This window comes from Melozone crissalis, unplaced genomic scaffold (genome assembly GCF_028551555.1).
Source record: "Melozone crissalis strain CALT ecotype California unplaced genomic scaffold, PUWL_Pcris_2 ptg000041l_1, whole genome shotgun sequence".
Classification (NCBI taxonomy): domain Eukaryota; kingdom Metazoa; phylum Chordata; class Aves; order Passeriformes; family Passerellidae; genus Melozone; species Melozone crissalis.
In genome coordinates, this window is record NW_026535819.1 from 3,570,473 (window position 1) to 3,592,528 (window position 22,056).

At 43.6% G+C, this 22,056-nt stretch overlaps 1 protein-coding gene across 7 annotated transcripts in view; it reads left to right on the top strand.

Moving 5' to 3' along the window:
- VAV2 (vav guanine nucleotide exchange factor 2) overlaps positions 1 to 22,056 on the top strand; it is a 121,818-nt gene that overhangs the window by 26,431 nt on the left and 73,331 nt on the right. For all 7 annotated transcript variants that reach the window (XM_054284205.1, XM_054284209.1, XM_054284206.1 and 4 more), the window contains exon 2: positions 2,417 to 2,533. In XM_054284205.1, the coding sequence (XP_054140180.1) occupies positions 2,417 to 2,533 (117 nt within the window). The remainder of the gene's footprint in view (positions 1 to 2,416; positions 2,534 to 22,056) is intronic.

The window sequence follows — 22,056 nt, forward strand, 5'->3', positions numbered from 1 at the left end:
AAACCTCCCAGTCTAGACACTTATATTTACTGCAGTCTTTATGTGAGATAGAGGAATGCCCCAGAAAACCAGGTTTGTTTTCAATTCCTGCCTCTGGCACGTGCTTGTCTGATGAGAAGGCTCTGATGTGATGGGACTGTCCTGTGCCCCCCGTGCTGGGGGAGCTCTGCTGGAGGGGCAGAGGGGTAAAAGGTTATTTCTTGCTTTGTGTAGGTGCAGCAGCCTGCTGTTAATGAGGTGGTTTTGCTAATCCAGGCTGGAAAACCCTCATGTCTAATCCCCAAAGCAGCACTAACGAACCACGTCTGTGGAGATACCATGGCCCCAAAGACTGTGCTTTGATTCTTTTAATTAAAAGAAAATTAAGCTATTTTTCTTTTGCTTTGAACCCTGGGTGAAGTTTGCAGGCGGTGTGTGTTTGGTGGCAGCTCTAGGATTGTGCCATGTGACAAAAGCAGGAGGAATCCACCCAAAGGCAGCTTGCCTCCTCTGCCTGTTGATCACACGGGGGTGATTCACCCCCTTGATGGATGGATTTCCTCAGGATTCTAACGTGTTCGTTAGGTATCTGTGAGGAGTTTGCTGGAAAAGTGAAGGGTTGCCTGAAGATATAGCAATAAATTGAAGGTATGTAAAAAGAAGGGAAGTTAATTGACTGACTCAGCAGATGAAGGATGTAGGTGATGCAGCTGCAAAAATGAAGCAGATTTTTATTTTTCTCTTCTTAAGCCCCCGTGTTGCCAGGAGCAAGACCATTTGGAGTCCTCAGGCTTCAGAACCCCTGATAATTTTTGATAAACAAAAATTTTGTTTGCTGTAAAGACGGGAGTTTTTAAAAGAGAAACTTGATGTTGCTCTGCCAGTCAACCTTGCTGGATAACCAAAGGTTTGGAAGGGATATTGTAGATCATCCAGACTGGGTAGGGACACCTTCCTCTCTCCCAGGTTGTTCCAAGCCCTGTCCAACCTTCCAGAGACACTTCCAGAGATGGAGCAGCCACAGCTTCTCTCCACCCTCACAGGGAAGAATTCTTTCCCAAAATCCCATCTAACCCTGCCCTCTGCCAGTTTAGAGCCATTCCCCTTGTCCTGTTGCTGTAACATGTGTCCCTTCTGTAGGGAGCCAAATGGTATTGTGCTGGAAATGGTTAAATGTTCAACCCTGGGCTTCTGTGCAACATCAGCTGTAATTTACATTTGCTTTTGACCTTGAAAGGGAAACATCCTGGCTTGAATTCTTGAGTTCTGCAGCGTTACCTTGGGATAAAGTTGTTGTTTTTCAAAGGGGCCTTGTGTTCCTGGAGCGCAGCTGAGAACACAGGAGCCCTCGCAGGGCACCAGAGTCTGACATCCTCAGAAACAACTGGGGATAATCCAAATAAACTCCTGCTGGCCTTGCAGGGCGAGCTTCTCACTCCCTGCTTGTACAAGTGACGGGGTAGGATGGTTGGGATGGACAGAGATGAGAGATCTCTGCAGCCAGGGCTTGGAAATTGTGGTTTACTGCAAAGGGCCTGGGTGCAGGGCCCTGCCTGGAGCTGCCAGGCACAGCTCAGAGCAGGCCCAAAGAGGAAAGGTAAAGAGAATGGTGAATAGGATGAGAGAGCAAGGTTCCTGTTACAATACAATAAATCTTCTTCTGGTCTTGGAACCTGTGGGTTATTGCAAAGGGCCTGGATGCAGGGCCCTGCCGGGAGCTTCCAGCCGCAGCTCAGAGCAGGCCCAAAAAAAAGAGAGAGGTAAAGAGAGAGAAGGCAAGAGTGTGGTAAAAAGGATGAGAGAGAGAGTGAGAATGAGAAGAATTAAAGGTACCTGCAGCCCTTTACACATTTCAATGTCACCAGCTAGGCTAGAAGAGCATCTTTGACTCCTGTCAATAGTATCCTAAAAAGCTAAAAACAATGGTTCAAAAACCAGAAGAGGGAAAGAGAGAGTGAAGTTCCCGTTACACTACAATAAATCTTCTGTACTGAATATTCTGATTCTCACTAAGAAATCTAGTACAATATATAAATCCTATAGCATTTACATACAGCTTATAAGAATCATTATATTCCCATACTGTGCTACATTTTAAACCCTAAAAACTCCTCTTTGGGCCCCTTCTGCCAAGCTGTAGGGTCTGCTGTGACCCTTGGGCCTGTCTGCAAGCAGAGGATGTTGTTTCATCTACCTTCAGCCAGCCACACCATTGTTTTCCAGTTGTTCAGTAACTATCTCAAAGCTTGCTTTCATTTCAATCTCACTTCTAGTTTCCATATTCTCAAAATCTTTTGCCAGGCAATCATATTTATAAGGCTTTCCTGTTTCATCTTCCCCAATGCTCACTTGTCTTGCATTTAACTCAGGAAATCTCAGCTGTAATTTGTGCCTGTCTCACTCATTTCCCCCTCTTTTCCTCCGTTTTCTCCCCCAGTTTCTGTGTTTGAAGAACATCAGGACCTTCCTGAAGGTGTGCCACGACAAGTTTGGGTTAAGGAACAGTGACCTCTTTGATCCCTTTGACCTCTTTGATGTGCGGGATTTCGGGAAGGTAAGAGTTAATGCTGAGCTCCTGGGGAGGGATGGCTCTGCCACTGGGGCTCCCTGGGTTTGTGCTCCAGATTTGGGGTGAAAATACAAAGATTTTGTGGTTTTCTGAGCAGCCTCTGAGAATTGCGCACCAGTTCCCCTGTGCTTGTGGTGTATTTAGGATTCTGCTGTGTCCTCAGTGTATTTAGGACTTAAAACCCTAAATTTAGGGGTTAAAAACCTAAAACAGGTTGATTCTGCTGTGTCCTCAGTGAAGGGTGACCAAGCCATCAAGTTTTCTGCTTTAGATGAAAAACTCTCTGGGATCAGTCTCTAAAGGATGTGGCAATGTCTTCTCTAAAGGACCTGTGGTAATGTTTTTCACTCAGGGTCACCAAATGTGGAATTTGCAGGTAACTCTGACATGGGAAGAGATGAGAATCTTTACTTCATGTTTCAGAAGGCTGATTTATTATTTTATGATATATATTATATTAAAAGAAAATGATATATTAAAACTATACTAAAGAATAGAAGAAGGATTTCATTAGAAGGCTTAAAAGGAATGAGAATAAAATCTTGTGACTGACCAGAGAGTCTGAGACAGCTGGACTGTGATTGTCCATTAATTAAAAACAACCACATGACACCAATCAAAGATGCACCTGTTGCATTCTACAGCAGCAGATAATCATTGTTTACATTTCATTTTTGAGGCTTCTCAGCTTCTTAGGAGGAAAATCATAGCAAAAAGATTTTTCATAAAATATATCCATAACAGTGACCCCATGTGTTTTTGAGAAGAACCAAACCTTGCCTGGGGTCCACACCTCACTCAGTCCTTCCCCATCTGCTGCCAGGGATGCAGAGCAAAACAAACTTTGCTGAAATCACCACTGATTTTTATCTCGTGGCCACTGAGTGTCTGTGGGGTTTCATGGCAGGGTGAAATGAGTGCCCTGAGCTTCTCAGAAATGTGTTGGCTCTAAGTGATGGTTGGCACCAAATATCAAAGAAGGAAAACTCTGCCTTGGTTTTGACAAGTGGCTCTTGCTCTGATCCCCTGCCTTTGACACCAACTGCATCAGGGCTGATGGATGCAGGGCTCAGGGAAGCCATTACCCAGGACAATTGCTATATTCTTCAGCAGAAAAGGTGATAAAAGATTTATTAAAGCTCTGTATTGTTTTACCTGTTTCGAGCTGCCAGACATAAGCTGCTGGAAGGCATCTTCCCTTCTGATTATCCAAGGAGTAGATTTTCACTGCTGGTGGGGATATATTATTTGATATTTATTGCCTAATTTATTTCTGGACCATTATGTGGAATGTGCAATTGCAGTGCCTTGTTTTATGAGGTTTTTTTTGATTTATGGAACACAAGAAGGCAGTTGTTGTTCTGGGAATATGAATGCACAGAAGGAACCTTTTGGGCTGGGGAAGGAACTGCTGCTAATTAAAATGCTGCTTTATCGTCACATTGTCTCTTGCTTTGTGCAGTTTCAAATTGCCTCTGATGCCTGGTGTTAAACACTGCTGGAGCACATCAGCTGATGAGCACAGTTTGCTTTTCCTTGTTCTGCTCTTCCCTCCCCCGGTCATTTTTTGGGGGTGCATTCAGCTTTGTGACTTGGGGAGGTGATTTGCCACTCCCTCTTTGCTCAGGGCAATCTGGTTTTTTAGGAGACTTGGGAAAGAAATGTGTCATAAACTTCCAAGAGATCCAAATGTGCTTTATTGCCTGCATCGTGCTTGTTTTCACGTCGTTCTCATCCTCAACCAACCATAGAAAATGTGGGAAGCACAGACTCTCTATACAAAAACCTCATTTTTTCTTTTTTATCAGCTTGGTGGAGGTATCAGCTGTCCAGCTCTGCACCACCCTAAATCCCTCTGGAAGCCTGTCAAAACATTCCCATTGTCTCCAGCACCTTTCATTCCCACATTACCCTCAGATCTGTGTTCAACAGTGGCAAAGCAAATAAACAGGGAAAAATCTGCTGCTGACCAGAGCTCCCTTTCCGTTTTGAGTCACAGCAAAAGGAGCCTCTAATCCACCTCCCCACTGGCCAAACACAGACTTCACACACAAAAAATCCTTCCTGGAGCTATTCACTGCTCAGATCAATGGTGTTTTTTTGGTTACAAGACACTTACACCGTGTAGGAGGCATTTCTGGTGGGTCATAGTTACACAGAGTTTAATTGCAGATGGATTTTGGTGGAATGAGGTTGGGTGTTTCCTTTCTGGATGCCACTGGGAGAGAGTTATTCCTCTCCTCCAAACCAAAAAAGCCACTGGGACAGCAATTAGCAGCAGTTTTTGGGATTGCTGGAGTGTAATTACTGAGGAGAAAGGCGGGGACTTGGTGCCAACCTCTGTGTAAAGGGCTTTGAATCTTTGGGGTTTTTTAGTGTTAGAAAACCACTGGTGCTTTAAAGAGGCTGAAAAATCAGAGCCCTCAGTCCTGCCTTGCCCAGCTGTTATTCTGAGAGAGGTTTCCATGTTTCCATCACTCCTTTTGGCTCCTGCAAAGAGGAGCTGCCATGGGAGCAGTGGAGCCCCTTCCAGCTCTGCCTGGGGGCTCCCCAAACCCAGGTTTGCTCCTGGTTTTGCTTCTTCCTTGAGTTTTCAGCTTGGGGAGGTGCTTTTTGCTGTCAGCAGGGTGAAATAGGATCATGAATCACCTGGATTTCTCCAGCCAAAATCCCAGTGGAGCTGGAAACTCCTCGTTGGCTCTGTGGGATGTTGGGGAATGGATGCTCAGGCTCTGCCAGATGGGTGCACCCCATTAATTCCCTGTGATCTGCAGTGTCCCACAGCTCCCCAGGGCAGCCCAAAGGCCAATCCCAATTGCTCATGGCCAGTTGGAATTGCTGGCAGGCAGCTCTTTTCCTCCATGTCCAGTTTTAAAGCAATCCTGCTGTGGTGTGGATGATAAAGCAATAATCCTGTGTTTCATGGCAGAGGTTTGCAGAAGTGACCTGAGATGCTGGTGCCTGTATTTCTACCCATGCCCCTTCAATATTAATTATTTCTGAATATTTGATCCCTTTAAAGTGGTTCAGATCTCCCTATACCAGTGGCATCTACAGAAGTGTTTTTTTCCATGGATGCAGGAGTAAAACCTGAGTTAATATTGCCTTATTCCTAACTAGGGTCTGATTCTCCAGGCTTGCTGTTAGTACAGCCTGGCTCTTAAAAAAGAAATAAAATAAAAAGCTGGTGCTTGTGCTGTGTGTGTTGTTACACATTTAGTAGCAGTGATGGTATAAAATCAAACTCTTATTGGACTTGCTAATTTATTGGCAGCAACTGTAATGACATAAAATGTACATAAATATGGATTAAACTCTTTATTACTCTATTAGTCAGCGTGATGGTAGCCAGGTTCATTAAAAGGAGTTACTCATTTTAAATAACTTGCAGTAATGTACAATTTTTTTAAAAAAGAAATATAGTTCAAATATTCATAAACCTGTGGAGCGTGCCATTTATTAGCCTCCAGCTCCTCTCTGCCCTTCTGACGTGGATTTAATCACCCTGAATTCATTTTGAAGTTCCTGCTCTCTTTGAAAAAGCCTTTTTTTGGCAAGATAAGGGTTTTCCCTGCCCTGCCCCACAGATAGGAAACACTAAAAATGAAAAGGGGAAGCGATTCACAAGGCAGCTGAAGGAGGAGGAGATGCTGGTACTGAAATTAAAGTTGTTTTTCATTTTGCTTCTGGTCCAGAGGCTGGGGAGGGAGATCTGCACCCACCTCACATCTGGAGCAGGCTCTGGATCAGTTCTTCCTCTCAGCTGAACCCAGGGAGATTTTGGATGGTGTGGGGCAGGGCCAGGGCTCAAAGGAGATTTGTTTTGGGTGGCTGCAGTGCCAGGGAGAGGATGTGGCTGCTGGGGAGGTGCCCCAGCCTGGCACGCTGCAGTGGCTGCCTTGGGGTGGGAGTGAAATCAGAGCTAAAGCAAGAGCTGTCCTTGGTAAATTTGGGGTAATTGCTCCAGGTATTGAGGGTATTTTTTAGCGTTCCATCCCTCCTGCTGATGGAGGAATTAAAGTCGTGTTTTCCACTCTGGTTCTGCTCCAGAGGTTGAGGAGGGAGATCTGAATCCGCCTGTTCAGATCTCCCTCCCGAACAGCTGGAGCAGGGTTTGGGGCAGGCTCTGGATCAATTCTTCCTCTCAGCTGAACCCAGAGAGATTTTGGATGGTGTGGGGCAGGGCCAGGGCTCAAAGGAGATTTATTTTGGGTGGCTGCAGTGCCAGCGAGAGGATGTGGCTGCTGGGGAGGTGCCCTGAGCATGGCACACTGCAGTGGCTGCCTTGGGGTGGGAGTGAAATCAGAGCTAAAGCAAGAGCTGTCCTTGGTAAATTTGGGGTAATTGCTCCAAAATTGCTCCAGATATTCAGGGTATTTTTAGTGTTCCATTCCTCCTGCTGATGGAGGTCCTGGAAAGCCCTGGAGGGATCCAGGCTGTCCTCACTTTGTCCCCAGCCCCTTCCAGGTGAGAGCCTTTGGAACCCATTGGATGCTTTAGGACAGCTCTGGAGGGGCTCAGCTGCCACAATCCCTTTCTGTCCCACCCCAAATGCTGCCAGAGAGTCAGAAAACTCCAATTTCTGTTTGCTTTCACACAGGAGGGTGGGGAGTGCTGTCAGAATTATTTAAGGGATTCATAACCGAGAGTTGGTGTTTCTGTTTCTCTGCTGAGAATTCCCCTCCCTCCAGCATCCCCAACCCCATCTAGCAGCCTCCAGCCCTGTTTTTAAGGGTGCCTTTTTTTTTAGTGTTAGAAAACCACTGGTTTTCTATTTTATTTATTATTTTTAACACAGTTTGGGCAGAGAAAAGGGAGGGATTTATATGAGTTAATATAGCAAGGCAGAAACTGCAGAAATTCCAGATATACAGCAGCTGTAAACCCAGTGCCAGCTGTGACCTGCTGCTCCTCTTCTCTCATTTTGACTTTCAGGGGATTTTTTCTGACCTCCTGCAGCCAAGAACATATTAAAAGCAGTGTGTTTTCTCTCTGCACCATGGAGTGTGTGAAGCAATAGTGTCTGGGAGCAGAGCAGGGCTGTCCAGCCAAGCTGGGTGTCCCAGCCCTGCCCCAGGGCATTTTTACAAATAAAAGGGTATTTTTACCAATAAAAAGTAATAATAATAATAATAAAAAGTATAAATAACAAATATAAATAACAAATACTATATATAATGAATATAGTAAATATAATATAAATATAATGAATATAATAGATATAATATAAATATAATAAATATAATGTAAATATAATATAATAATAATAATAGTAGTAGTAGTAGGCAGCCTGGATGGAGCTGCCCATGTCATGGTGGCTGTGGCTCTGTGGCATTGGCTGGCAATCCTCTGTCACCAAGGGTGAGTGGGGAGGGAAACGAGGAGAATTCTCCAAAAGAGGGGTGTGTATATTTTATTACTTATATTTAAATTTATTTCTATATATAAGATATATAAATAAATAATATTTATATAATATTTACATTTATAGATTCCCTGGCATTTTTCACAGGGAAGTGTAGAACTGGGGAAGGCAGCCCTGGATGCCTGTGCAGGGCTGTGCCTGCCCTCAGTTGATGATTAACTCCATTCCAGGAGCTTCTTTTTTTTTTTATTATTTTGGTTTTAGGGGAATTTCTGTGGTTTTTTTGGGTTTTTTTGTTTATTTTTTTTGTATTTGGGTTTTTTTGTTGTTGTTTTTGTGTTGTTTTTTGGGGGGTTGTTTTGTTTTTTGGTGTTTTTTTGTTTTTTTAATTTTGTTTTGTTTGGGTTTTTTGGTTTTATTTTTCTTTTTTAAAATTTGTTTTGGTTTTCAGCGCTTTTTGTTTGGGTTTTTTTGGTGTTTTTGCTTTGTTTTTTGGTGTTTTTTTGATTTTGTCTTTATTCATTTTGTCTTGTTTGGGTTTTTTGTTTTTTTTTTTTCTTTTTTTAAAATTTATTTTGGTTTTGGTTTTTTTTGTTTTTTGTTTGCTTTGGTTTTTTGGTGTTGGGTTTTTTTGGGTTTCTTGTTATTGTTTTTGGTGGTTTTTTGCTTATTTTGGTTTTTGGAGTTTTTTTCTTTTTTTTTTAATTTGTTTTGGGGGTTTTGGGGGTTTTTGTTTGGTTTTTTGGGGTTTTTTGGTTTTTTGGGGATTTTGGGTTTTTTTTGTTTTTGTGTTGTTTTGGTTTTGGGGTTTTTTGTTTGGTTTTTTGTTGTTTTTGTTTTGTTTATTGCGGGTTGTTTTGTTTTTTGGTCATTTTTTGTTTTGTTTTTGTTTTGTTTGGTTTTTTAGGTTTTTTCTTTTTTAAAATTTGTTTAGGTTTTGGGTTTCTTTTGGTGGGTTTTTTTTTTTGTTTTGTTTTTGGGGGGTTGTTTTGGTTTTTGGTGTTTTCCTTTTGTTAATTATAATTCCTTTGGGAGTTCTCCTTTTGTTAATTTTAGACAAGATCAGGGAGAAAAGGATCTTCTTCTACTTTGAAAACAAAACCTGAGAGTGTTAAATCACCTACAAGTCTGTCTCCAAAAATTGGGGAGAGGAGATACCAGGCTTTTTTTTTTGGGGTGATCCAACAATTTCTGGTATTTTGTGGTTTCATTTGAGCCTCCCTTGGTGATGTAATGGGATTTTTGAGGTTTGGTGCAGTGAGCATCACTGTGGGTGCAAGATGCCAAGAGGCAAAGCCAAGCTTTGTGTGCTGAATTTATCTCTCATCACTTGAGCTCAACTGTTCAGCATCATGTGCTCTGGGAAAGGGAGGAAATCCATCCTGCCTGAAATCACTTGGAAAAAAAGGAATTTTTTTATTCAGTAACAAGAATAAAAAATTTTCTGTTTCTTCATTAAAACCCTCAGCATCTCATGATGAGGCTGTGCCAAGGCCAAATGATACAAATAATAATTAACATTGCTAGAAACAGATTAACACGTGGGTTTAAATGTGGTTTAGTAAAAGTGAAACTAACAGGCTGAAAGTTCTAGCACTCCACAATCCCCAGTGCTCAGAGCACAGCATCTTAAATATGAAACAAAAAAGAACCCCAAAAAACCAAAAAACAAACAAACAACAACAAAAAAACCACCAAAAAACAAACTAACAACAACAAAAAATCCCCAAAAACCAAACCAAAGAAAAACCCAAAAAACCCCCCAAAAACAACCAAAAAAAGGAAAAAAAAAAAAGAGGGGGAAGAAGCTTCTGTAGGAAACTGAATCTTCTTGGGGAAGAGATGAGTTGGTGCAGGTTAATACATGGAAATATCACACCTGAGGGCTGTGGTGGATGTCACCCCACACAAGTTCCCCTCTTCAGCCTCTCTTGGTTTTGTGCATCTGATTTAAAATGTGCACATCTCTGCAGAGAAGGGATGCAGGAGTGGAGTTTTGGGGGAGTTTTCTCAAGAAAAGAAAAAGGAAAAAAAAAAGAGGAAAAGTGTTCCACTAATGGAGAATTTACAGAGACATTTCAGAGTGCACTGAGAGTAAAAGTGGGAGGATTTTTTTGCAGGCTTTGGGGGTGATTTTCTGTTCAAATTCTGCTCAAAGATAAAAAAACTGGAGGAGAGAAATAAAGATAAAAAACTGGAGGATAGAAATAAAGATAAAAAACTGGAGGATAGAAATAAAAGCTTGGAGAGGCAGGGTGTGAGGCAGATCCTGTACCTGAGCCTGATGGAGTGCAGCAGAGAGAAACTCACTCTTCCAAGCCAGTGGGCTGCAAAGATGATTGGGGGGGAAAAAATGGAATTTATTTCTTTCATGCGGAAATAGTGCAGCAGTCCCTGTACAGAGAGATTTATCAAAGGGACCTCTGTGCTCCAGCAGCAGGGCTGAGCTCACAGCTCGCTGCAGATGTGAGCTGAGCTGAGTGCCACTTTCAGCAGCTCTGAGTAACCATTGTGCAGTGTCCTGAGCCCCCCACACCAGCCCTGCTCCCAGGCTGGCCTCTCACCAGCACAGAAAATGACTCTTTATTAAAAAAAATCTTATTTTATTTTACAAAATGAATTTTCTGATCCCTGGAAATGCCCCAGTGAAGCTGGCTGTGTGGGCTCTGTGTTGGGAACTCCAGTTTGGGATGCTGGAATTCCCTGGAGCATCCTCTCCAGGGCCAGGGAGGTGTTGGAGATGCATCCACCAACATCTGGGTTTGTCTGGTTTTGTTTCCTTTCTCAGCTGGAATATTCCATCCTGTTATAATAGAGATATTTAATTATAATAGATTATAATAGAGATGTTTCTGTTATAAAAGACGTATTTCAGCAGTTATAATAGAGATATTTGATTATAATAGAGAAATTTCAGCAGCTCTGAGTAACCATTGTGCAGTGTCCTGAACTCCCCACGCCAGCCCTGCTCCCAGGCTGGCCTCTCACAAGCACAGAAAATGAGTTTTTATTTTAAAAAAATGGGTTTTCTGGGCTTTGGAAATGCCCTAGTGGAGCTGGCTGTGTGGGTTCTGCACTGGGAACTCCAGTTTGGGATGCTGGATTTCTCTGGAGCATCCTCTCCGGGGCCAGGGAGGTGTTGGAGATGGATCTACCAACATCTGGGTTTGTCTGGTTTCGTTTCCTTTCTCAGCTGGGATGCTCCATCCTGTTACAACAGAGATATTTAATTATTATAGATTATAATAGAGATTTTTCAGCAGTTACAACAGAGATATTTAATTATAATAGATTATAATAGGGATGTTTCAGCAGCTCTGAGTAACCATTGTGCAGTGTCCTGAACCCCCCACGCCAGCCCTGCTCCCAGGCTGGCCTCTCACAAGCACAGAAAATGAGGTTTTATTTGGAAAAAATGAATTTTCTGGGCTTTGGAAATGCCCTAGTGGAGCTGGCTGTGTGGGCTCTGCACTGGGGTGCTGCAATTCCCTGGAGAGGATGCCAGGGATGTGTTAGGGATGGATCCACCAACATCTGAGTTTGTCTGGTTTTGTTTCCTTCTTCAGCTGAGATGCTCCATCCTGTTAAAATAGAGATATTTAATTATAATATATTATAATAGAGATATTTCTCCTATTTTAATAGAGATATTTCAGCATTTATGAGTAACCGTTGTGCAGTGTCCTGAGCCCCCCACACCAGCCCTGCTCCCAGGCTGGCCTCTCACAAACACAGAAAATGAGTCTTTATTAAAAAAATTATTATTTTATTTTAAAAAATGAATTTTCTGATCCCTGGAAATGCCCCAGTGAAGCTGGCTGTGTGGGCTCTGTGTTGGGTACTCCAGTTTGGGATGCTGGAATTCCCTGCAGGGGATGCTCCAGGGCCAGGGAGGTGTTGGAGATGGATCCACCAACATCTGGGTTTGTCTGGTTTTGTTTCCTTTCTCAGCTGGGATGCTCCATCCTGTTATAACAGAGATTATTTTATGTATATTCAGATGATGCAACAGTTTGGCGTGTTCTGATTTTGGAGGTGCAGATGACAGCTGTTCTGTGAGAATCTGATTTTTGGGGACTGAGTGCTCGGTGGGATTTGGCTTCAATGTCTGTTTCTTCATTAAAATAATAGATTTATTCAGAAAAGAATAGAGATTAATTTATAAAAGAACAGAGATTTATTACTCACTGGGAGTGTCTGATGCAGGACCTTGAGTTGAATTTGCTTGCCTGGAAACAGGAAAACCCCACTGACCTTGAAGGGCTGAAGGAGCTGGGTCTGGCTCATCAGCCCTTTATTTGATTTGGAAATCAGAAATTTCATTTAAAAACACTGCTGCGTAGAAAAATGGAGAAGTGGGAAGTGGAGAAGGTTTTTGGTTGAAGTCCAACCTGCAGGGATGCTGTGAAGGGCTCTTGCCTTGGGGCCTTGACTCTGGGTGTTTGCTCAGCCTTTTCCTCCTCCAGCCAATTCCCCCTGGGAGCTCTGCTGCTGCCCTCCCCCTCACCCTTTTTTATTTTTCTTTTTTTTTTCCCCCCCATAATATTGTTCTAATTACTGGAGTGTGAAGAATTGACTCCTAAAACGCCTCTTGGCAAATTCCATTTGTGCATTGATGAAATGTCCGGCCTGTCCTGGCACCAAACTTCCCCATCCCAGCCCCAAACTGGGACATGTGGGGCTTGTTCCTGTGGTTGGGGACCCTAATATCCAGCAGGAGATGGAAAAGGAGGGATTTGGGGAGGGAAAAGGGTTAACACTTGTTTGCTGCCATCCTGCTGGGCTGTGTTTTCACAGGGCTGTTTCTCCTGGGGAGCTGCCAGATGTGATTTGGATTTTTTTTGGGGGCTAAACAGGGACAGGCTGGGACAGCTGTGGGTGCAGACCTCTGAGGAGCAGCTCAGGGAAGGGATTGGCAGGAAAGTTGTGGGGCTGAGGGTTTTGGGGGTGTCCAGCCCTGAGCCCTGCAGGGAACAGGGGTTTTGTGGTGTTTTTTGTGTCCTTTCCCTTCTCACCATGGCTGTCCCTTAAGGAAGGGGTTCCTGGCTCTTCTCCTCCTTGGTTGGAGCATGGACTTGCAGAGAATTCTGTGCTTTATTTTAAAACCAGAACCACTGCAAGGCTGTTTCTGGAGGTTTTGATTTGTTTTTTATTTTTCCAAGTGAGAAAGGAGCGCTTGTGCAATGCTTCAGGCTTTTTCTGCATTTCCAAGGGCATAAAAACCTGAAAAAACGATGCTGAAAACTCAGTTAATGAGTAACTGCAAGGTTTGCAGGACTGAGACTTCAAGGAAAATGCCAGGGAGGAGATTTTGTTCAGAATGCTGGAGGCTGGGCAGCTTTGGACCAGGTCCTGATTCCAGAGCACTTGTGGTGGATCCAGTGAGCAGAATTGGGCTGGAAAATGAAAAATTGCTCTGCCTGGGCTCTCCCTCCGCCCTGGGAGGTGCAGCAGGGCTGGGATGGAGGGGGGAAGGGGACAAAGAGGGGAAGGGGACCAAGGGAAGCACAGTGGCTTTGGCTGCCCTGGAATCTCCTCCTTTAGGGTGAACCCCACAGGAATCCTCCTGGATTTGGGGCTGCACAGGCATTTTATGGATCCCAGTTGATTTTCCTGGATCTGCTGCTCTGACAGAGCCCAAACTCATCCCCATGACTCTGCTGGGTGTGGGACAGGGCAGGGGACACTTGTGTGACAACATCCTCATCCTCTGTGCCCCTCACTGGGGACTGGCAGAGTTTCAGTTTCACCTCTCCCACCTTCCCAGCTGCTTTGGGGACATCCAGGGGTTTCCAATGTCCCTTACAGGAGCTCCTGGCACACCCCTTGCCTCATTATTTCAGTGTGGGCTGGGTGAATGCTTGGGCTGGATGATCTTGGGGGTCTTTTCCCAGCTCAGGGATGCCATGGATGTGTGGTTTTAATGCTCCTCTCCCCTCTCAATGGCTCACAGAAGGGCAGTTACCCTTCAGAGGAGCAGCAGAGCCTGAACCTTCCCCAGCTCATCCCTTCTCACCTTGCTGAGAGTTTAAAAAGCAAGGGAAGGGCAGGGCTGCTCAGCTTTGGGATTTGTGTTTTCACAGTGCCAGGGACCTTCAAAATGCAGGAAAAGGGCAGTGCTGGGGAATTTGGGAAGCAGCTGAAATGGGAAATTTGGGAAGCAATTGAAATGGGATTCAGCCCAGGTGATGCTTTTTGGGAGCAGAGCTCTGTGCTGGGAGCTGTTCATTCTATGAGTTCTCAGCATGAGCTGCAGCAGACACTTCTAACAGGTCTAACAGGGTGTAAAATGGCCCAAAATCTGTTTGACTTCAGGCACTTCACTCTCCCCAGATGCTTTTCCAGCTCTGCCTTGCCACAGAAATGCTTGTAAAGAGGGAAGAATCAATGAAAATGGAGTTCCTGATGGTGGGAGCTGTCTGGAGAACAAGCAGATCTTTAGATTCTCGTGTCTCTTTTGTGGTTTTCCTCCCTGCTATTTCTAGGTCCATTAAATCCATTTTTACCCTGTTCTCCTGTGAAACATAAATGAGTAAATGAGGTAACAAGGGCACACTTAAGGCAAAATGAAGCATGACCATAAATATGAGTGACCCACCTGAAAGGAAGGTCAGGTAAGAGACATTACCCAGTTGTGTTCATTAAGGGTGCCAGGCTGGAATTTAAAATCCTGTTTAGGATTTAGGAAATGAGTTGGAGGACCCGTGGAGAGAAATAAGAGCTGCAAAAAATGGAGAGGGAAACATTTTCCTTCCTGTTGTTTGCAGAGGGTGAAGTGAAGGAGGGTTTTTGATGGTGATGATTTTCTGTGATGTGTGATTAGCTTGGAATTTTGGGGGAAAAAACATTTGAGGGGGAAAGGAAGGCTCTGGCCCTTGGAGTGCTTGTGTTTGGGGGAAGGCAGGGCTGTTTGATTTCCTGCCCCTTGGTGTGTGCAAAGGGCATAAAGGTGCAGTTTGGAGCCTGAAATTTGGATTTGAAATCTGCCACCCATCTCTGGTGGTTTCTGCTTGAGGAATTCTGAAGGGAAATGCATGGAGCTGTTCAGAAAACAGAAATAAGCTGGAGACACAAGACAAACTCCCTGCTCGGTGGGACTGAGAAGGTTTTGCAGGGCTGTTGGATGTGGTGGTTTATTCCAGGGCTTTGCTGCCTGTCCCCTTGCCTGGAGCTGCCCAGGTGATGGCAGGAAGAAAAGGCAGGACAGAGAAATTCCTCTTTATGGCAGCAGCCAGCAGAGTGGGGATTTATCTTGGAGATTAACTGGGCTGCTCCTCTCAGTTTGCTTTTCCTGCCACGGAATTCAGCCCTGTGAGCTCCACAGATCTGCACAAGGTGAAGAGATAAAGCTGTTTAAATCCCCTTTTGGATTTGGGAGGGACAGCGGTAATTCCCCTGGTGATGAGGTTTATTTTTCTCCATTAGTACCTGGTTTTGAAGGGTTTCTTTTCTTCCCTTTGCTCAAGGCTGGGCTTTCAGAAAAGCCTCTTCTGGAGGAGACTTTAGTGTGTGCACACACCACGTGAAGTCAACAAGGGCTCAACTTCAAAGTGAAGCATGTGGATAAATATTATCCTGACTTGAGGCTACTATTTATTCTTTTTTCTTCCAAAACAAAACACATTCACACATGCCTTCTCAAGACTTGGGATTAATTATTTTTTTATTTCTTTTTTAACCACTGTCTGTTCACTCTGCTTTGCTCAGATGATCCCACCTCATCTGCCTCTCTCAGGTGGGTGCATGTCCCATGTCCTCGCTCAGATTTGTCCCTCCAGGTGAACATGGGGGGATTTCTCTGGGGTGAATGACAACAACAGTGTGTTGTTTATATTATAAATATAACTTAGTTTGTTATTTATAACTTTTAACTTAGTGTGTTATTTATATTATAAATACTCTTATAACCCATGGATACCAGGATCTGTTCCTCATGCACTCACAGCATTTCAGCAATTTTTGAATATTGAGAGGAAGACAGTGTAGCCAGGGCCAAAATCTTCCACTTTGAGGCTCAAAACTCTCTGCTTCTGTTTGTGTGGTTTCCATGGGTCACCAAGGCGGGATGGAAGAGCCCAGGGAGATGGAAACCTGAAATTTGGAGGGTTGGGAGGTATTTGGTTCAGAGTTCAGCTGAACATGAGTAGGATTTACTCTCTAGAATTGCCTGCAACAGGCAAATCCCTGCATCTCAGCTGTCCAAAAGAAGCCACTTTCACTAAAAATCAGCCTGGTTAATTCTGCCTCAAAAGCCTCAGGAGCAATTCCTGATACTCCAGCCAATCCCTGGCTGTGGGATCACCCTCCCAGCTGTGTCTGCTCCGACCCCCTGTGCAGGGCAGAGCCTTCATGCATAGGAAATAATCAAATAAAACAATTCCACCCCATGTTTTATGTATGAGGAGGCACGGGGCTGTCAATAATCTTCCATGTTTTTTAATGCCAGCTCTCTGGGTGCTGCTGCTCATGGCTGATGACACCAATTAATTTGATTGTTTGGAAATAATCTCGGGCACCGTGCGATTTGCACGGCCCCAGCCCTTCTGCTTTCTAATGATTTCTCTATTAATTTCACTGCTGCCAGGAAAGCTGGGGATGCCTTTCAAGTGGAAAGGGAAAACATGACCTAATACCATGGATAAAATATTAGTGAGGGTGAATTAAATCCCTGTTAGCAGTGCTGGGACCCCAGCCCCTGCAGACACAGGAGCTGCTGGAGCGTGGCAGAGAGAAAAGAGCTGCACATGCTGTGTGTGTGGATGCACCAGTGTGGAGCAATAAGTTCTTGAACAGCTTTAAAATTAATGGAGGACCAGTGTTTTAGTGGTTTTTTTTGCCCCCTCCTGCTCCAGCTGGCTTTTGCCTGGTTAAAAAAGAGCTGACACGGAGAAATTCAATGTCTGGGCCTCCCTGTGGGATGGGAACACTGGGGTTGGGTTTGTCCCTCTGGAGATGGGGTTGTGCTTTGCCTTAATTCCCGTTTTTTGGTTTGATTTGAGCGTGGTGAACTCCTTGGCAGTGCTGCCTTTGTCACCTCGTGTCCACCTGGAAGGGTGGAGCTCCATGGAGGCTCTCCCCAGCCTGCAGGGCAGTGCCATTAATGTTCCTGGTTTTCAGCATCACAAGCCTCAAGCTGTGCTCAAACTTTGCCTTTTTATCCACCCATCTGGCAGAGATCCCCCCAAAACAGGCTTTTATACAAGATACTTATCCTATCCCTCCAAATCTCCTCATCCCATCCCATCCAAACCTTCTCATCCCAATCCATCCCAACTTCATCCCATCCCAAATCTCCTTGTCCCATCCCAACCTCCTCATCCCATCCCATCCAAACCTTCTCATCCCAACCCATCCAGATCTCCTCATCCCATCTCATCCAAACCTTCTCATCCCAACCCATCCCATCCCAACCTTCTCATCCCAACCCATCCAGAGCTCCTCATCCCATCTCATCCAAACCTTCTCATCCCAACCCATCCCATCCCAACCTTCTCATCCCAACCCATCCAGAGCTCCTCATCCCATCTCAGCCTCCTCATCCCATCTCATCCAAACCTCCTTATCCCATCCCACCCCACCCCATCCCCAAAGCCCCTTCAGAGATAGGACCAGGATTAAATCAGGGTGACATTTCCCCCCGTTATCCTCTCCCTGATGGACTCCAATCCTGTGATATTGTAAGAAGTGAGGAGTGATGGAGCTCTTGGCCTTTTTAAATATGTATGAACTTCTCAGGGAGATGCAGAGTGATGGAAACAGATGTGAGCTGTGCCATTACCAAGGCCTGGGTGTCTCTGTTCCCCCTGTCCCAAGTCATTATTCACAGGCAAACCATAATTTTTCTGTTTCTTTGCTTATGGATATTTTATTGTATTTAATTTTAATTTAATTTAATTTTATTTTATTTTATTTTATTTATTTTTCAGGGCTCACAGAGAGCTGCTGGTGCAGTTCCTACCTCTGGGTGTTTTCTGCTCCTTGGCAGGGTCAGGCTGGGTGGTGTTTCAGGAAAATGAGCTTCAATCCTGTGATTTTGGTGATAAACCTGCAGATTTTTAGTTGTTCTACTTGGTTTCTGAGAGTTGGGTTTGTTTGTCCCGTGTTCTCACTCAGATTTGTCCCCTCAGGTGAACGTGGTGGGATTTCTCAGGGATAAATTACTTTTTGTGTTGTTACATATTCTTAGTGATTTTCCCTGGGCTAAATGATTTAGTGTGTTATTTATATTATAAATATAACTTAGTTTATTATTTATATTATAACTTATAACTTAGTGTGTTTTTCATATTATAAATACTGATATAACCCATGGATAGCCAGGATCTGTTCCTCAAGCACTCACAGCACTGTCACAGCACTTCCTCACTGTCACAGCAATGCAAGGGGATTTCTCATCTTCTTTAATTCTCCAGACAAACTCTTCATTTTAAAAAACTCCTAATTTTGCTTAAAGGCAGCTGATAGTTCTGTTTAAAAATCATATTATTTGAGATTAATTTTCTTTAATTTTTACACAGTGTGCTTTGTCTTCATTTAAAATTATATTAATATATAATTTTGAGATTAATATATAATTTTGAGGTTTTTATTCTGAGAGCTGGGAACTGTACAGAGGTACAGGAGGAGCAAACCTTGCTGGTATCCCACTCTCCTTCCTCGCATCCCCCAAAATGAATAATTCAGCCATGGGATGTCTGAGAAGGACACAAATGAGGGGACACCCACTTTTTATCAGCCCTGGAGGTAACATGAAGGGGGTGACCCCCATTTTTAGCAGTCCCAGCTGGAAAGGTCATTCCTGAGGGGAAGACTTCAACCTTAGGATGAGTTTTTTGCATGGAATTTCTTCTCCATGCATGGAGTTTCTTCTCCATGGAAGTGTTGGCAGGGTCAGGGCCTTGTGGAGTTTGGGATGTGCAGCATGAATTTGTCACCAGAGCACTCATGGCATGAGTTGATTCTTGGATTTTTGCTGCACAAAATTTTTGGATTTTTCCTGGTGAGGGCAGGAAAAAGAGGAGCACAGGCAGGGATGGGCAGGATTTGTTTTCGTGGAAGGTTCTGCTCACCCAGAGGGTGTTGGGGTGAGATGTTCCTGTTTGCACAGGGGTTGTGTCTCTTACAGGAGCAGCCTTGGCTCTCAAATAATCGATTTTCTTGGGTTCCTCAGGCTCTGGACCGTGGAAAATGTGGTGATCGTTGGCTTTCAGCCTCCTCCCCAGGGCAGGGGATCAATACAGCTCAATATGGGCTTCAGCCTGTGGTTGGTGCTTTTTCCAGAAGGACCTGGGGAGAAAAGATGCCGTTTAAAGAAAATTACTGCATTGCCTATCAGCTGAAAACAAAAGTCTTTTGTCCTGTCAATCAGGGGGAGGCTTTATCTTGTCAATCACTGGGAAAATGCTTCCCTTGCACTTCTGCCAGGCTTTGCACAGAGTGGGTTTCTCCTTCAGTCACACAAGCCAGTCTTGGGCAGAGTAGCTTTTAATAAAAAATATATTAAAATTGCATTAAAAATGTATTTTAAATTGCATTTAAAATATATGAAAATTACATTTAAAATATATTTAAAATTACATTAAAATGTTTAAAAATTACATTTAAAATATAGAAAATTACATTTAAAATATATAAAAATGACATTTAAAATATAAAAAAATACATTTAAATATATGAAAATTACGTTTAAAATATATTAATATTACATTTAAAATGTATAAAAATTACAATTAAAATATATCAAGATTACATTTAAAATATATTAAAAGTTGCATCAAAATATATAAAAATTACATCTAAAATATATTAAAAATCACATTAAAATAGATCAAAATTACATTTATAATATATAAAAATTACATTAAAATATATAAAAATTTAAAATCTATTAAAATTACATTTTAAGTCTATAAAAAATTACATGCTGCTGCCTCTCCTTCTGCCTCAGGAATGTTCCTTCTTTTAAAAAAACCTGGCTCATTCCCAGAAATTCTCCAAATTCTTTACACATCAGTGTTTTATAAACCCCAGAGCACCCAGCCCTGGAGGGAGCTGAGGTGTGAGGAATCACTGGGTGGTTTGAGGAATCCCTGAGTGCTTTGGAGAGTCCTGTTTTAAAAACCCCAGAGTTTTGAGAGTCTTGTTTTATAAACCCCAGAGCACCCAGCCCTGAAGAGATCTGCCGTGTGAGTTCTCACTGGGTGCTTTGGAGAATCCTGTTTTAAAAACCCCAGAGTTTTGGGGAGTCCTTTTTTATAAACCCCAGAGTTTTGGACAGTCCTGTTTTAAGAACCCAAGAGTTTTGGACAGTCCTGTTTTATAAACCCCAGAGTTTTGGATAACCCTGGTGAGAGCTGCAGTGTGAGGAAACACTGGGTGGTTTGAGGAATCACTGGATGATTTGAAGAGTCCTGTTTTATAAACCCCAAATCTTTGGAGAATCCTGTTTTAGAAACCCCTGTTTTATAAACCCCAAATCTTTGGAGAATCCTGTTTTAGAAACCCCAGACTTTTGGAGTGTCCTGTTTTATAAAACCTTAGAATTCTGGGGAGTCCTGTTTTATAAACCTGGAGTTTTGAGAGTCCTGGAGAGAGCTGAGGTGGGAGGGATCACTGGGTGCTTTGGAGAGTCCTGTTTTAAAAACCCCAGAGTTTTGGAGAGCCCTGGAGAGAGCTGCAGTGTGAGGAATCACTGGGTGGTGTGAGGAATCACTGGATGATTTGGAGTGTCCAGTTTTAAAAACCCCACAATTGTGGAGTGTCCTGTTTTATAAACCCCAGAGTTTTGGGAAGTCCTATTTTAAAAACCCCAGTGTTTGAAGAGTCCTGTTTTATAAACCCCAGAGTTTTGGACAGTCTTGTTTTAAGAACCCTGGTGTTCTTAAAATTTTTAAGTTCTTAAGTTCTTTTAAGAACTTGGGGAGTCCTGTTCTATAAACCTCAGAGCTTTGGAGAGCCCTATTTTAAGAACCTCAGAATTTTGGAGAGTCTTGATTTTAAAAACCCCAGAGTTTTGGAGATTCCTGTTTTATAAACCCCAGAGCACCCAGCCCTGGAGAGATCTGAAGTGGGAGAATCACTGGGTGCTTTACAGAGCCCTGTTTTATAGATCCCAGAGTTTTGGGGAGTCCTGATTTAAAAACCCCAGAGCTTTGGGGAGTCCTGTTTTATAAATCCCAGAGTTTTGGAGAGCCCTGGAGAGAGCTGCCGTGTGAGGAATCATTGGGTGCTTTGGAGAGTCCTTTTAAAAACCCCAGAGTTTTGAGAAGTCCTGTTTTATAAATCCCAGAGTTTTGGAGAGCCCTGGTGAGAGCTGCAGTGTGAGGAATCACTGGTTGCTTTGGAGAGTCCTGTTTTATAAACCCCAGAGCTTTGGACAATCCTGTTTTTAAAAAGCCCAGATTTTGGGATAGTCCTGTTTTTAAAAACCCCAGATTTTTGGAGAGTCCTGTATTATAAACCCCAGAGCACCCAGCCCTGGAGAAATCTGTAGTGTGAGGAATCTCTGGGTACTTTGGAGACTCCTGTTTTAAAAACCCCAGAACTTTGGATGGTCCTATTTTATAAACCCCAAAGTTTTGGAGATTTCTGTTTTATAAAAACCCCAGAGCACCCAACCCTGGAGGGAGCTGAGGTGAGAGGAATCCTTGGATGATTTGGGAAATCCCTGGATGATTTGAGGAACCCCTGGGTGCTCTGAGGAACCCTTGGGTGCTTTGGAGAGCCCTGCATTGGCACCCACCTCCTCCCACCCAGCATCCCCCCCTCCATGCCCACCAGACAGGGACAGATGGGACCTGGCACTGCCTCTCACTGCCCTGAATGCAGCAGATCTGTCTCAGCCAGGCTTTTCTGCATGGAAGACAAATTCCACTCACCCTGGTGGTTTTTCACACCAGTCTTTTGTTCCTTTCCCTTCTGAGCCTGCAACAAAAGCTTCAGAGCTCTGGGAGCAGTAATTAGTTTTGCTCTTATTTTCTATAGAACTCACCTCTGGAGCACGGTGTGTGCCAGCAGCCACATGCAGGAGAATGGCCCCAGGGCTGAATTTGCATTTCTGATGCAGAAATTCAAATTAGTCCCATACATCAAGCGATTCCAGTGGTCAGAGCATCACTCCTTATCAGGGGCTGTTGGGATCCTT